The sequence below is a fragment of the Oncorhynchus nerka genome, linkage group LG11, assembly GCF_034236695.1.
Source record: "Oncorhynchus nerka isolate Pitt River linkage group LG11, Oner_Uvic_2.0, whole genome shotgun sequence".
Lineage (NCBI taxonomy): Eukaryota > Metazoa > Chordata > Actinopteri > Salmoniformes > Salmonidae > Oncorhynchus > Oncorhynchus nerka.
In genome coordinates, this window is record NC_088406.1 from 4591127 (window position 1) to 4604379 (window position 13253).

General features: G+C 46.4%; 1 protein-coding gene across 6 annotated transcripts in view; it reads right to left on the bottom strand.

The window, feature by feature from the left end:
* Positions 1-13253, bottom strand: part of prcp (prolylcarboxypeptidase (angiotensinase C)) — a 74032-nt gene that overhangs the window by 22451 nt on the left and 38328 nt on the right. For all 6 annotated transcript variants that reach the window (XM_065024159.1, XM_065024157.1, XM_065024158.1 and 3 more), the window contains exon 7: positions 7197-7367. In XM_065024159.1, coding sequence (XP_064880231.1) covers positions 7197-7367 — 171 coding nt within the window. The remainder of the gene's footprint in view (positions 1-7196; positions 7368-13253) is intronic.

Sequence of the window (13253 nt, forward strand, 5' to 3'; positions counted from 1 at the left end):
CATATATCCTTATGTACATATTCTTTATCCCCTTACACTGTGTATAAGACAGTAGTTTTAGAATTGTTAGTTAGATTACTTGTTGGTTATCACTGCATTGTCGGAACTAGAAGCACAAGCATTTCGCTACACTCGCATTAACATCTGCTAACCATGTGTATGTGACAAATAAAATTTGATTTGATTTGATTTGATTTAACAGGGTCCAGACTAGAGGACCAGGCTAACAGGGTCCAGACTAGAGGACCAGGCTAACAGGGTCCATCTAGAGGACCAGGCTAACAGGGTCCAGACTAGAGGACCAGGCTAACAGGGTCCATCTAGAGGACCAGGCTAACAGGGTCCAGACTAGAGGACCAGGCTAACAGGGTCCATCTAGAGGACCAGGCTAACAGGGTCCATCTAGAGGACCAGGCTAACAGGGTCCATCTAGAGGACCAGGCTAACAGGGTCCATCTAGAGGACCAGGCTAACAGGGTCCATCTAGAGGACCAGGCTAACAGGGTCCATCTAGAGGACCAGGCTAACAGGGTCCATCTAGAGGACCAAGCTAACAGGGTCCAGACTAGAGGACCAGACTAACAGGGTCCATCTAGAGGACCAGGCTAACAGGGTCCAGACTAGAGGAACAGACTAGAGGGTCCATATAGAAGACCAGACTAGAGGACCAGACTAGAGGGTCCATATAGAGGACCAGACTAGAGGACCAGACTAGAGGGTCCATATAGAGGACCAGACTAGAGGACCAGACTAGAGGGACCAGACTAGAGGGACCAGACTAGAGGGACCAGACTAGAGGACCAGACTAACATTCTCCATATAGAGGCCTAGATTACAGGGTCCATATAGAGGACCAGACTAACAGGATCCATATAGAGGACCAGACTAGAGGACCAGACTAACAGGGTCCATATAGAGGACCAGACTAGAGGACCAGACTAGAGGGACCATATAGAGGACCAGACTAGAGGACCAGACTAGAGGGACCATACTAGAGGACCAGACTAGAGGGACCAGACTAGAGGGACCAGACTAGAGGGTCCATATAGAGGACCAGACTAGAGGACCAGACTAGAGGGACCATATAGAGGACCAGACTAGAGGACCAGACTAGAGGGACCATATAGAGGGCCAGACTAGAGGACCAGACTAGAGGACCAGACTAGAGGGACCAGACTAGAGGACCAGACTAGAGGACCAGACTAGAGGACCAGACTAGAGGACCAGACTACAGGGTCCATATATAGGACCAGAGTAGAGGACCAGACTAGAGGACCAGACTAGAGGACCAGACTAGAGGGACCAGATAGAGGACCAGACTAGAGGACCAGACTAGAGGGACCAGACTAGAGGACCAGACTAGAGGACCAGACTAGAGGACCAGACTAGAGGACCAGACTAGAGGGACCATATAGAGGACCAGACTAGAGGGACCAGACTAGAGGGACCAGACTAGAGGACCAGACTAGAGGGACCAGACTAGAGAACCAGACTAGAGAACCAGACTAACATTCTCCATATAGAGGACCAGATTACAGGGTCCATATAGAGGACCAGACTAGGGGACCAGACTAGAGGACCAGACTAGAGAAGACTAGAGGACAGACTACAGGGTCCATATATAGGACCAGACTAGAGGGACCAGACTAGAGGACCAGACTAGAGGACCAGACTAGAGGACCAGACTACAGGGTCCATATATAGGACCAGAGTAGAGGACCAGACTAGAGGACCAGACTAGAGGGACCAGACTAGAGGACCAGACTAGAGGACCAGACTAGAGGGTCCATATAGAGGACCAGACTAGAGGACCAGACTAGAGGGACCATATAGAGGACCAGACTAGAGGGACCAGACTAGAGGACCAGACTAGAGGACCAGACTAGAGGGTCCATATAGAGGACCAGACTAGAGGACCAGACTAGAAGACCAGACTACAGGGTCCATATATAGGACCAGAGTAGAGGACCAGACTAGAGGACCAGACTAGAGGGACCATATAGAGGACCAGACTAGAGGACCAGACTAGAGGACCATACTAGAGGACCAGACTAGAGGGACCAGACTAGAGGACCAGACTAGAGGACCAGACTAGAGGACCAGACTAGAGGACCAGACTAGAGGGTCCATATAGAGGACCAGACTAGAGGACCAGACTAGGAGGGACCAGATAGAGGACCAGACTAGAGGACCAGACTAGAGACTAGACCAGACTAGAGGACCAGACTAGAGGACCAGACTAGAGGGTCCAGACTAGAGGACCAGACTAGAGGACCAGACTAGAGGACCAGACTAGAAGACCAGACTACAGGGTCCATATATAGGACCAGAGTAGAGGACCAGACTAGAGGACCAGACTAGAGGGACCATATAGAGGACCAGACTAGAGGACCAGACTAGAGGGACCATACTAGAGGACCAGACTAGAGGGACCAGACTAGAGGACCAGACTAGAGGACCAGACTAGAGGACCAGACTAGAGGAACCAGACTAGAGGGACCAGACTAGAGGGACCAGACTAGAGGGACCAGACTAGAGGACCAGACTAGAGGACCAGACTAGAGGGACCAGACTAGAGAACCAGACTAACATTCTCCAGACTAGGGGACCAGACTAACAGGGTCCATATAGAAGACCAGACTACAGGGTCCATATATAGGACCAGACTAGAGGGACCAGACTAGAGGACCAGACTAGAGGACCAGACTAGAGGACCAGACTACAGGGTCCATATATAGGACCAGAGTAGAGGACCAGACTAGAGGACCAGACTAGAGGGACCAGACTAGAGGACCAGACTAGAGGACCAGACTAGAGGACCAGACTAGAGGACCAGACTAGAGGACCAGACTAGAGGGACCAGACTAGAGGGAGCAGACTAGAGGACCAGACTAGAGGGACCAGACTAGAGGACCAGACTAGAGGGACCAGACTAGAGGGACCAGACTAGAGGGACCAGACTAGAGAACCAGACTAACATTCTCCATATAGAGGACCAGATTACAGGGTCCATATAGAGGACCAGACTAGGAGACCAGACTAACAGGGTCCATATAGAAGACCAGACTACAGGGTCCATATATAGGACCAGACTAGAGGGACCAGACTAGAGGACCAGACTAGAGGACCAGACTAGAGGACCAGACTACAGGGTCCATAGGACCAGACTAGACCAGAGAGAGGACCAGACTAGAGGACCAGACTAGAGGGACCAGACTAGAGGACCAGACTAGAGGACCAGACTAGAGGGTGCAGACTAGAGGACCAGACTAGAGGGACCAGACTAGAGGGAGCAGACTAGAGGACCAGACTAGAGGGACCAGACTAGAGGACCAGACTAGAGGACCAGACTAGAGGGTCCATATAGAGGACCAGACTAGAGGACCAGACTAGAAGACCAGACTACAGGGTCCATATAGAGGACCAGACTAGAGGGTCCAGAGGGACCAGACTAGAGGACCAGACTAGAGGGACCATATAGAGGACCAGACTAGAGGACCAGACTAGAGGACCAGACTAGAGGACCAGACTAGAGGACCAGACTAGAGGACCAGACTAGAGGACCAGACTAGAGGACCAGACTAGAGGGTCCATATAGAGGACCAGACTAGAGGACCAGACTAGGGGGACCATATAGAGGACCAGACTAGGGGACCAGACTAGAGGGACCAGACTAGAGGACCAGACTAGAGGACCAGACTAGAGGGTCCATATAGAGGACCAGACTAGAGGACCAGACTAGAAGACCAGACTACAGGGTCCATATATAGGACCAGAGTAGAGGACCAGACTAGAGGACCAGACTAGAGGGACCATATAGAGGACCAGACTAGAGGACCAGACTAGAGGGACCATACTAGAGGACCAGACTAGAGGGACCAGACTAGAGGACCAGACTAGAGGACCAGACTAGAGGACCAGACTAGAGGGTCCATATAGAGGACCAGACTAGAGGACCAGACTAGAAGACCAGACTACAGGGTCCATATATAGGACCAGAGTAGAGGACCAGACTAGAGGACCAGACTAGAGGGACCATATAGAGGACCAGACTAGAGGACCAGACTAGAGGGACCAGACTAGAGGGACCAGACTAGAGGACCAGACTAGAGGACCAGACTAGAGGACCAGACTAGAGGACCAGACTAGAGGGTCCATATAGAGGAACCAGACTAGAGGGACCAGACTAGAGGGAGCAGACTAGAGGACCAGACTAGAGGGACCAGACTAGAGGACCAGACTAGAGAACCAGACTAACATTCTCCATATAGAGGACCAGATTACAGGGTCCATATAGAGGACCAGACTAGGGGACCAGACTAACAGGGTCCATATAGAGGACCAGACTACAGGGTCCATATATAGGACCAGACTAGAGGACCAGACTAGAGGACCAGACTAGAGGGTCCATATAGAGGACCAGACTGGAGGACCAGACTAGAGGGACCATATAGAGGACCAGACTAGAGGGACCAGACTAGAAGGAGCAGACTAGAGGACCAGACTAGAGGACCAGACTAGAGGGACCAGACTAGAGGACCAGACTAGAGGGACCAGACTAGAGGGACCAGACTAGAGGGACCAGACTAGAGGACCAGACTAGAGGACCAGACATTGCTTGATCTGGAAGAGAAATATGCATCTGAAATGGAACCCTATTCTCTATCCCAGGGGTAGGGAACTACTATTCTCTATTCCAGGGGTAGGGAACTACTATTCTCTATCCCAGGGGTAGGGAACTACTATTCTCTATTCCAGGGGTAGGGAACTACTATTCTCTATTCCAGGGGTAGGGAACTACTATTCTCTATTCCAGGGGTAGGGAACTACTATTCTCTATCCCAGGGGTAGGGAACTACTATTCTCTATCCCAGGGGTAGGGAACTACTATTCTCTATTCCAGGGGTAGGGAACTACTATTCTCTATTCCAGGGGTAGGGAACTACTATTCTCTATCCCAGGGGTAGGGAACTACTATTCTCTATCCCAGGGGTAGGGAACTACTATTCTCTATCCCAGGGGTAGGGAACTACTATTCTCTATTCCAGGGGTAGGGAACTACTATTCTCTATTCCAGGGGTAGGGAACTACTATTCTCTATCCCAGGGGTTGGGAACTACTATTCTCTATTCCAGGGGTAGGGAACTACTATTCTCTATCCCAGGGGTTGGGAACTACTATTCTCTATTCCAGGGGTAGGGAACTACTATTCTCTATCCCAGGGGTAGGGAACTACTATTCTCTATTCCAGGGGTAGGGAACTACTATTCTCTAACCCAGGGGTAGGGAACTACTACTCTCTATTCCAGGGGTAGGGAACTACTATTCTCTATTCCAGGGGTAGGGAACTACTACTCTCTATTCCAGGGGTAGGGAACTACTATTCTCTAACCCAGGGGTAGGGAACTACTATTCTCTATTCCAGGGGTAGGGAACTACTACTCTCTATTCCAGGGGTAGGGAACTACTATTCTCTAACCCAGGGGTAGGGAACTACTATTCTCTATTCCAGGGGTAGGGAACTACTATTCTCTATTCCAGGGGTAGGGAACTACTATTCTCTATTCCAGGGGTAGGGAACTACTACTATAGATTAAGATGAGCAGAGGATGGTGTCTACATGACTAATGCCATAACTACTATACTATACTATACTACATAAATACTCAAGCCTTCTGCCATAACCGGTTTCATATCCAAGTACTACTGTGCATGTAAACGTACTCATTGAAACATGATCACATCTCTTTTTTTATCCGTGGGAATATTTGGGAGCAGATTTCCTAAATTAAAAACATTTTTAGCTAAATTCCTGGTGAATTTACACCTCTCCCCCCACCTGTTGCTGAGTCTAGCTCTTTACAGAACTACCCTATTCCTATTCCCTAATTAGAGTACCTTTGACCAGGCCCTATTCCCTAATTACTATTTGACCAGAGCCCTATTCCCTAATTAGGCACTACCTGGAGCCCTATTCCCTAATTCCAGGGGTAGCACTACTTAACCAGAGCCCTCTTCCCTAAGATGAGCCCTCTTCCCTAATTAGAGCACTACCTGACCAGAGCCCTATTCCCTAATTAGACACTACCTGACCAAACCCTATTCCCTAATTACTATACTATTTGACCAAAGCCCTATTCCCTAATTAAACTACTCTTTGACAAGAGCCTATTCTGCCACTACCTGACGGCCCTATTCCCTAATTATACCTTTGACCAGAGCCCTATTCCCTAATTAGAGCACTACTAAACCAGAGCCCTATTCCCTAATTGAAACTACCTTTGACCAGACCCTATTCCTTTTTACTACCTGACCAGAATATTCCTAATTAGGCACTACCTGACAGAGTCCTCTTCCCTAAATTAAAAGAGCCCTATTCCCTAATTAGCACTACCTTTGACCAGAGCCCTATTCCCTAATTAGAGCACTACTTAACCAGAGCCCTCTTCCCCACTACCTGTTGCTGAGTCTAGAGCTCTTTACAGAGCACTATTCCCTAATTACACTACTTAAACCAGAGCCCTATTCCCTAATTAGAGCACTACCTTTGACCAGAGCCCTATTCCCTAATTAGAGCACTACCTTTGACCAGAGCCCTATTCCCTAATTAGAGCACTACCTTTGACCAGAGCCCTATTCCCTAATTAGAGCACTACCTTTGACCAGAGCCCTATTCCCCAATTAGAGCACTACCTTTGACCAGAGCCCTATTCCCTAATTAGAGCACTACCTTTGACCAGAGCCCTATTCCCTAATTAGAGCACTACCTGACCAGAGCCCTATTCCCTAATTAGAGCACTACTTAACCAGAGCCCTATTCCCTAATTAGAGCACTACCTAACCAGAGCCCTATTCCCTAATTAGAGCACTACCTGACTAGAGCCCTATTCCCTAATTAGAGCACTACTTAACCAGAGCCCTATTCCCCAATTAGAGCACTACTTAACCAGAGCCCTATTCCCTAATTAGAGCACTACTTAACCAGAGCCCTATTCCCCAATTAGAGCACTACTTAACCAGAGCCCTATTCCCTAATTAGAGCACTACCTTTGACCAGAGCCCTATTCCCTAATTAGAGCACTACCTGACCAGAGCCCTATTCCCTAATTAGAGCACTACTTAACTTAGCTCTTTGACAAGAGCTCTATATAGGGAATAGGGTGCCATCTCAGAAACAACCTGTGAGTTTGTGTTACCTGGTAGTACCAGCCGATGGAGCCCAGGTTCCCTGTAGCCGTAGAGGAAGTGTTGAGACAAGGACAGTTTCCTGTGTAGTTGTAGTAGACTCTAGCAGCTTCAGAGATGCCCCCTAACAGCTGGTAGTCTGACACACTGCTGGGGTCAAAGCTAAGGTGTTTGCACACCACCTGGGAACAAAACAACAAAAGATATCACGGTTGGCAGATAGTTTGGGCTTAGAAATGACAATTATTGTCTCAGTATAGCAAATACATGATTTTTTGGGTCCGTGTTCGTCACACGAGGCACAAACATGGAACAATTACTAATGAATTAATACCTCAGACAACGGCAGAGTGAAAATACTTCTCCCGCTAATTAAATAGTAATACTAGGTAATAAGTAAGAGTTTTTTTTCATAGGTAACCTTTTAAAGCACTTTGTTTACAAAACAAACACCTCAGTTCCATTTCAGTCCAAATCCACGGCTCAATCAACGTTAGAAAGTCTCTCTCTCTCTCTCTCTCTCTCTCTCAAAACATTTCACTTAAAAAAATAGTAGTGTCTAATTTACATATGAAATTAAGTGGAATAAAACTAAAGGCTTCATTTAAATGTATAGCTCTGCGCTTAGCATAGCGACCAGACATATTTAGTTGTTAAAAGATTTAACGACCTGGTTTCCCCCCTCCGCCTCATTCTCACCCTACCAGGACAACTTCTCAACTTTACAAAAGTGACTGTTTCATCTATAGTGACAATTACTGCAGTTGAGATACATTTAAAATGGGATTTTTTTTTTTTTTTTCATCGTTCGTGGTTTGCTTTCAGACATAGTTACTGTATTGGTAGTTGTCATGGTAGCAGCAGAGTTTGCTGCCTGTCCTGTTCTGTCTGTCTTTGTAAAGGCTGCTGGAGAGACTGTGGCTGCTTGTTAGGACGTTGGACTGGAGTTCTGGCAGAATGGAGGCTGTTACTGAGGCTTTTGTCTACAGGCGGGCTAGGGAGGGGAGGGGGGGGTTGAAGGGGGAGGGGGAGGAGGCGGAGGGGGGTTGAGGAGGAAGGGGGAGGAGGAGGAGGGGAGGAGGTTGAGGAGGAGGAGGAGGAGGGGGAGGAGGAGGGGGAGGAGGTGGAGGAGGAAGGGGGGGAGGAGGGGGGGGAGGTAGAGGGGGGGGGAGGAGGAGGAGGAGGAGGAGGAGGAGGAGGAAGGGGGAGGATGTCGATGGATATATGAGAAGGAGGGGTAGAGCAACAGGCATGTCTGAACCGCAGATTTATACCATGAAAAAATAAAAAACGTCCAGCAATTGCTCTGAAGCATCTCCTCTCTACTTTTCAGATAGGATTAGTCTCCTACATTCATCTTTGCCAAAAGATTTCCCCCCTTTAAACCCTCAATACTCCCTTCCCACAGTCACTCACATAATCACATTAGCTTTGTCATTAAAAAAGCTCACTGGCTAAACCGCTTAAACCACCCATAGGGCAGGCATACATTACAGGCACTGAACCACAACGGCTCCAAATGTCCATTTAACTTCTCCATGTCTGTTAACCTGCTGCACCACTAGGGGATTTAGGATTTAGATATATATATCAATGAGTACCACAATTTATTTTTATTTTTTAAAGTTGATATATTTCTACTAATGAAAAAGTAACAGAACAGTGGACATCTCATATAACTCACAGGATGGTTGGAGCACCCCAGGAGGGTGAGCAAGCACTAGCAGGGTTTAGGGTTCAGGGTTTAGGGTCAATGGTGCTGCCTTGGTTGGGGACGTGACGTGTCAGAGGAGCTGGTACAAAGAATGATGGGTCAGAATCCTTCAGTCTTCCATAACAGCCTCTACAGTCCAGGGATCACTGAGTCCTTCAGCCTTCTATAACAGCCAGGGATCACTGAGTCCTTCAGCCTTCTATAACAGCCAGGGATCACTGAGTCCTTCAGCCTTCTATAACAGCCAGGGATCACTGAGTCCTTCAGCCTTCTATAACAGCCAGGGATCACTGAGTCCTTCAGCCTTCTATAACAGTCTCTACAGTCCATTTATCACTGAGTCCTTCAGCCTTCTATAACAGCCTCTACAGTCCATGTATCACTGAGTCCTTCAGCCTTCTATAACAGCCTCTACAGTCCAGGGATCACTGAGTCCTTCAGTCTTCTATAACAGCCAGGGATCACTGAGTCCTTCAGCCTTCTATAACAGCCAGGGATCACTGAGTCCTTCAGCCTTCTATAACAGCCTCTACAGTCCAGGGATCACTGAGTCCTTCAGCCTTCTATAACAGCCTCTACAGTCCAGGGATCACTGAGTCCTTCAGCCTTCTATAACAGCCTCTACAGTCCAGGGATCACTGAGTCCTTCAGCCTTCTATAACAGCCAGGGATCACTGAGTCCTTCAGCCTTCTATAACAGCCAGGGATCACTGACTATAACAGCCAGGGATCACTGAGTCCTTCAGCCTTCTATAACAGCCTCAACAGCCAGGCCTCTACAGTCCATGTATCACTGAGTCCTTCAGCCTTCTATAACAGCCTCTACAGTCCAGGGATCACTGAGTCCTTCAGCCTTCTATAACAGCCTCTACAGTCCAGGGATCACTGAGTCCTTCAGCCTTCTATAACAGCCTCTAAAGTCCAAGGGATCACTGAGTCCTTCAGCCTTCTATAACAGCCTCTACAGGATCTGAGTCAAGGATCACACTGAGTCCTTCAGCCTTCTATAACAGCCTCTACAGTCCAAGGATCACTGAGTCCTTCAGCCTTCTATAACAGCCTCTACAGTCCAAGGATCACTGAGTCCTTCAGCCTTCTATAACAGCCTCTACAGTCCAGGGATCACTGAGTCCTTCAGCCTTCTATAACAGCCTCTACAGTCCAAGGATCACTGAGTCCTTCAGCCTTCTATAACAGCCTCTACAGTCCAAGGATCACTGAGTCCTTCAGCCTTCTATAACAGCCTCTACAGTCCAAGGATCACTGAGTCCTTCAGCCTTCTATAACAGCCTCTACAGTCCAAGGATCACTGAGTCCTTCAGCCTTCTATAACAGCCTCTACAGTCCAAGGATCACTGAGTCCTTCAGCCTTCTATAACAGCCTCTACAGTCCAAGGATCACTGAGTCCTTCAGCCTTCTATAACAGCCTCTACAGTCCAAGGATCACTGAGTCCTTCAGCCTTCTATAACAGCCTCTACAGTCCAAGGATCACTGAGTCCTTCAGCCTTCTATAACAGCCTCTACAGTCCAGGATCACTGAGTCCTTCAGCCTTCTATAACACCCTACATTTTTTCTTGAGTGGATGGTCAGGGGGCCGGAACATATGGTCAAATAATTTATATATTTTCCATAATCAAAAATATGATATATCCAGCTGTTTGTAGAAAAGAGGCAAAAAAACAACATTTAAAAACAGGAACCATAGAAACAGATCTACTGCTTCTTAGACTGGCTTTCAATGAGAATGACAGATCTATAACACATAGAACAGATCTACAGCTTCTTAGACTGGCTTTCAATGAGAATGACAGATCTATAACACATAGAACAGATCTACAGCTTCTTAGACTGGCTTTCAATGAGAATGACAGATCTATAACACATAGAACAGATCTACAGCTTCTTAGACTGGCTTTCAATGAGAATGACAGATCTATAACTCACATTTCTATGTGAATTTGGACGTGTCGCCCAAAAAAGTGCCATATTGCAGCTTTAACAATTAAAAAGTATACAGCTGATATCATCAAATTACAGAGTACTGTTACATAGTACTGCTACAGAGTACTGCTACATAGTACTGCTACAGAGTACTGTTACAGAGTACTGCTACAGAGTACTGTTACAGAATACTGGAACATAGTACTGGAACATGGTACTGTTACATAGTACTGTTACATAGTACTGCTACAGAGTACTGCTACATAGTACTGTTACAGAGTACTGTTACAGAATACTGGAACATAGTACTGTTACATAGTACTGTTACATAGTACTGCTACAGAGTACTGTTACAGAATACTGGAACATAGTACTGGAACATAGTACTGGAACATAGTACTGGAACATAGTACTGGAACATAGTACTGTTACATAGTACTGTTACATAGTACTGTTACATAGTACTGTTACATGGTACTGGAACATGGTACTGTTACATAGTACTGTTACATAGTACTGTTACATAGTACTGGTACATGGTACTGGAACATAGTACTGTTACATAGTACTGGTACATGGTACTGTTACAGAGTACTGGTACATGGTACTGTTACATAGTACTGTTACATAGTACTGTTACATAGTACTGGTACATGGTACTGGAACATGGTACTGTTACATAGTACTGTTACATAGTACTGTTACATAGTACTGGTACATGGTACTGTTACATAGTACTGTTACATAGTACTGGTACATGGTACTGTTACATAGTACTGGTACATGGTACTGGAACATGGTACTGTTACATAGTACTGTTACATAGTACTGTTACATAGTACTGGTACATGGTACTGGAACATAGTACTGTTACATAGTACTGGTACATGGTACTGTTACAGAGTACTGGTACATGGTACTGTTACAGAGTACTGTTACATAGTACTGTTACATAGTACTGTTACATAGTACTGGAATAGTGTACTGTTACATAGTACTGGTACATGGTACTGTTACATAGTACTGGTACATGGTACTGGAACATAGTACTGTTACATAGTACTGGTACATGGTACTGTTACAGAGTACTGGTACATGGTACTGTTACAGAGTACTGGTACATAGTACTGGAACATAGTACTGGTACATAGTACTGGAACATAGTACTGGTACATAGTACTGGAACATAGTACTGTTACATAGTACTGTTACATAGTACTGGAACATAGTACTGTTACATAGTACTGGTACATAGTACTGGTACATAGTACTGTTACATAGTACTGTTACATGGTACTGTTACATGGTACTGTTACAGAGTACTGGTACATGGTACTGTTACAGAGTACTGGTACATGGTACTGTTACAGAGTACTGGTACATGGTACTGGAACATAGTACTGTTACATAGTACTGGTACATGGTACTGGTACATGGTACTGTTACAGAGTACTGGTACATGGTACTGTTACATGGTACTGTTACAGAGTACTGGTACATGGTACTGTTGCCATGTCAGACAAACAGGGTTTAGTGGAGAAGAAAACGCCACAGATGTACCTCCCTCTCTCCCTCCCTCTCTCCCTCCCTCTCTCTCTCCCTCTCTCTCTCCCTCTCTCTCTCTCTCCCTCCCTCTCTCCCTCCCTACCAGGGGCTTTATTGGCATGGGAAACATATGTTAATGTTGTCAAAGCAAGTGAAGTAGATAATATACAAAGGTGAAGAGACACCGCACAATCCGTACAACCACACAAGAAACGAACAAGTCCGAAATGGCACAATGATCCTTAAGTAGTGCACTACTGTCAAACCCGGTCTGGTCAAAAGTAGTGCACTACATAGGAAACGGGGTAACATTTGGGTCTTAACCATTATGAAATGTAAATTTACTATGAATATTAATGCAGTTAATTGACAGTTGCAATAAACAAAATAATAAGAAAAGGACCCCTACTTTTAACACAACAAGACTGATTGACACAACCATTTGAATCAGAGACAGAGAGGATGTGGCAGAGCAGATAAAGGAAGTAGAGACAGAGAGGATGTGGCAGAGCAGATAAAGGAAGTAGAGACAGAGAGGATGTGGCAGAGCAGATAAAGGAAGTAGAGACAGAGAGGATGTGGCAGAGCAGATAAAGGAAGTAGAGACAGAGAGGATGTGGCAGAGCAGATAAAGGAAGTAGAGACAGAGAGGATGTGGCAGAGCAGATAAAGGAAGTAGAGACAGAGAGGATGTGGCAGAGCAGATAAAGGAGGAAGTAGAGACAGAGAGGATGTGGCAGAGCAGATAAAGGAAGTAGAGACAGAGAGGATGTGGCAGAGCAGATAAAGGAGGAAGTAGAGACAGAGAGGATGTGGCAGAGCAGATAAAGGAAGTAGAGACAGAGAGGATGTGGCAGAGCAGATA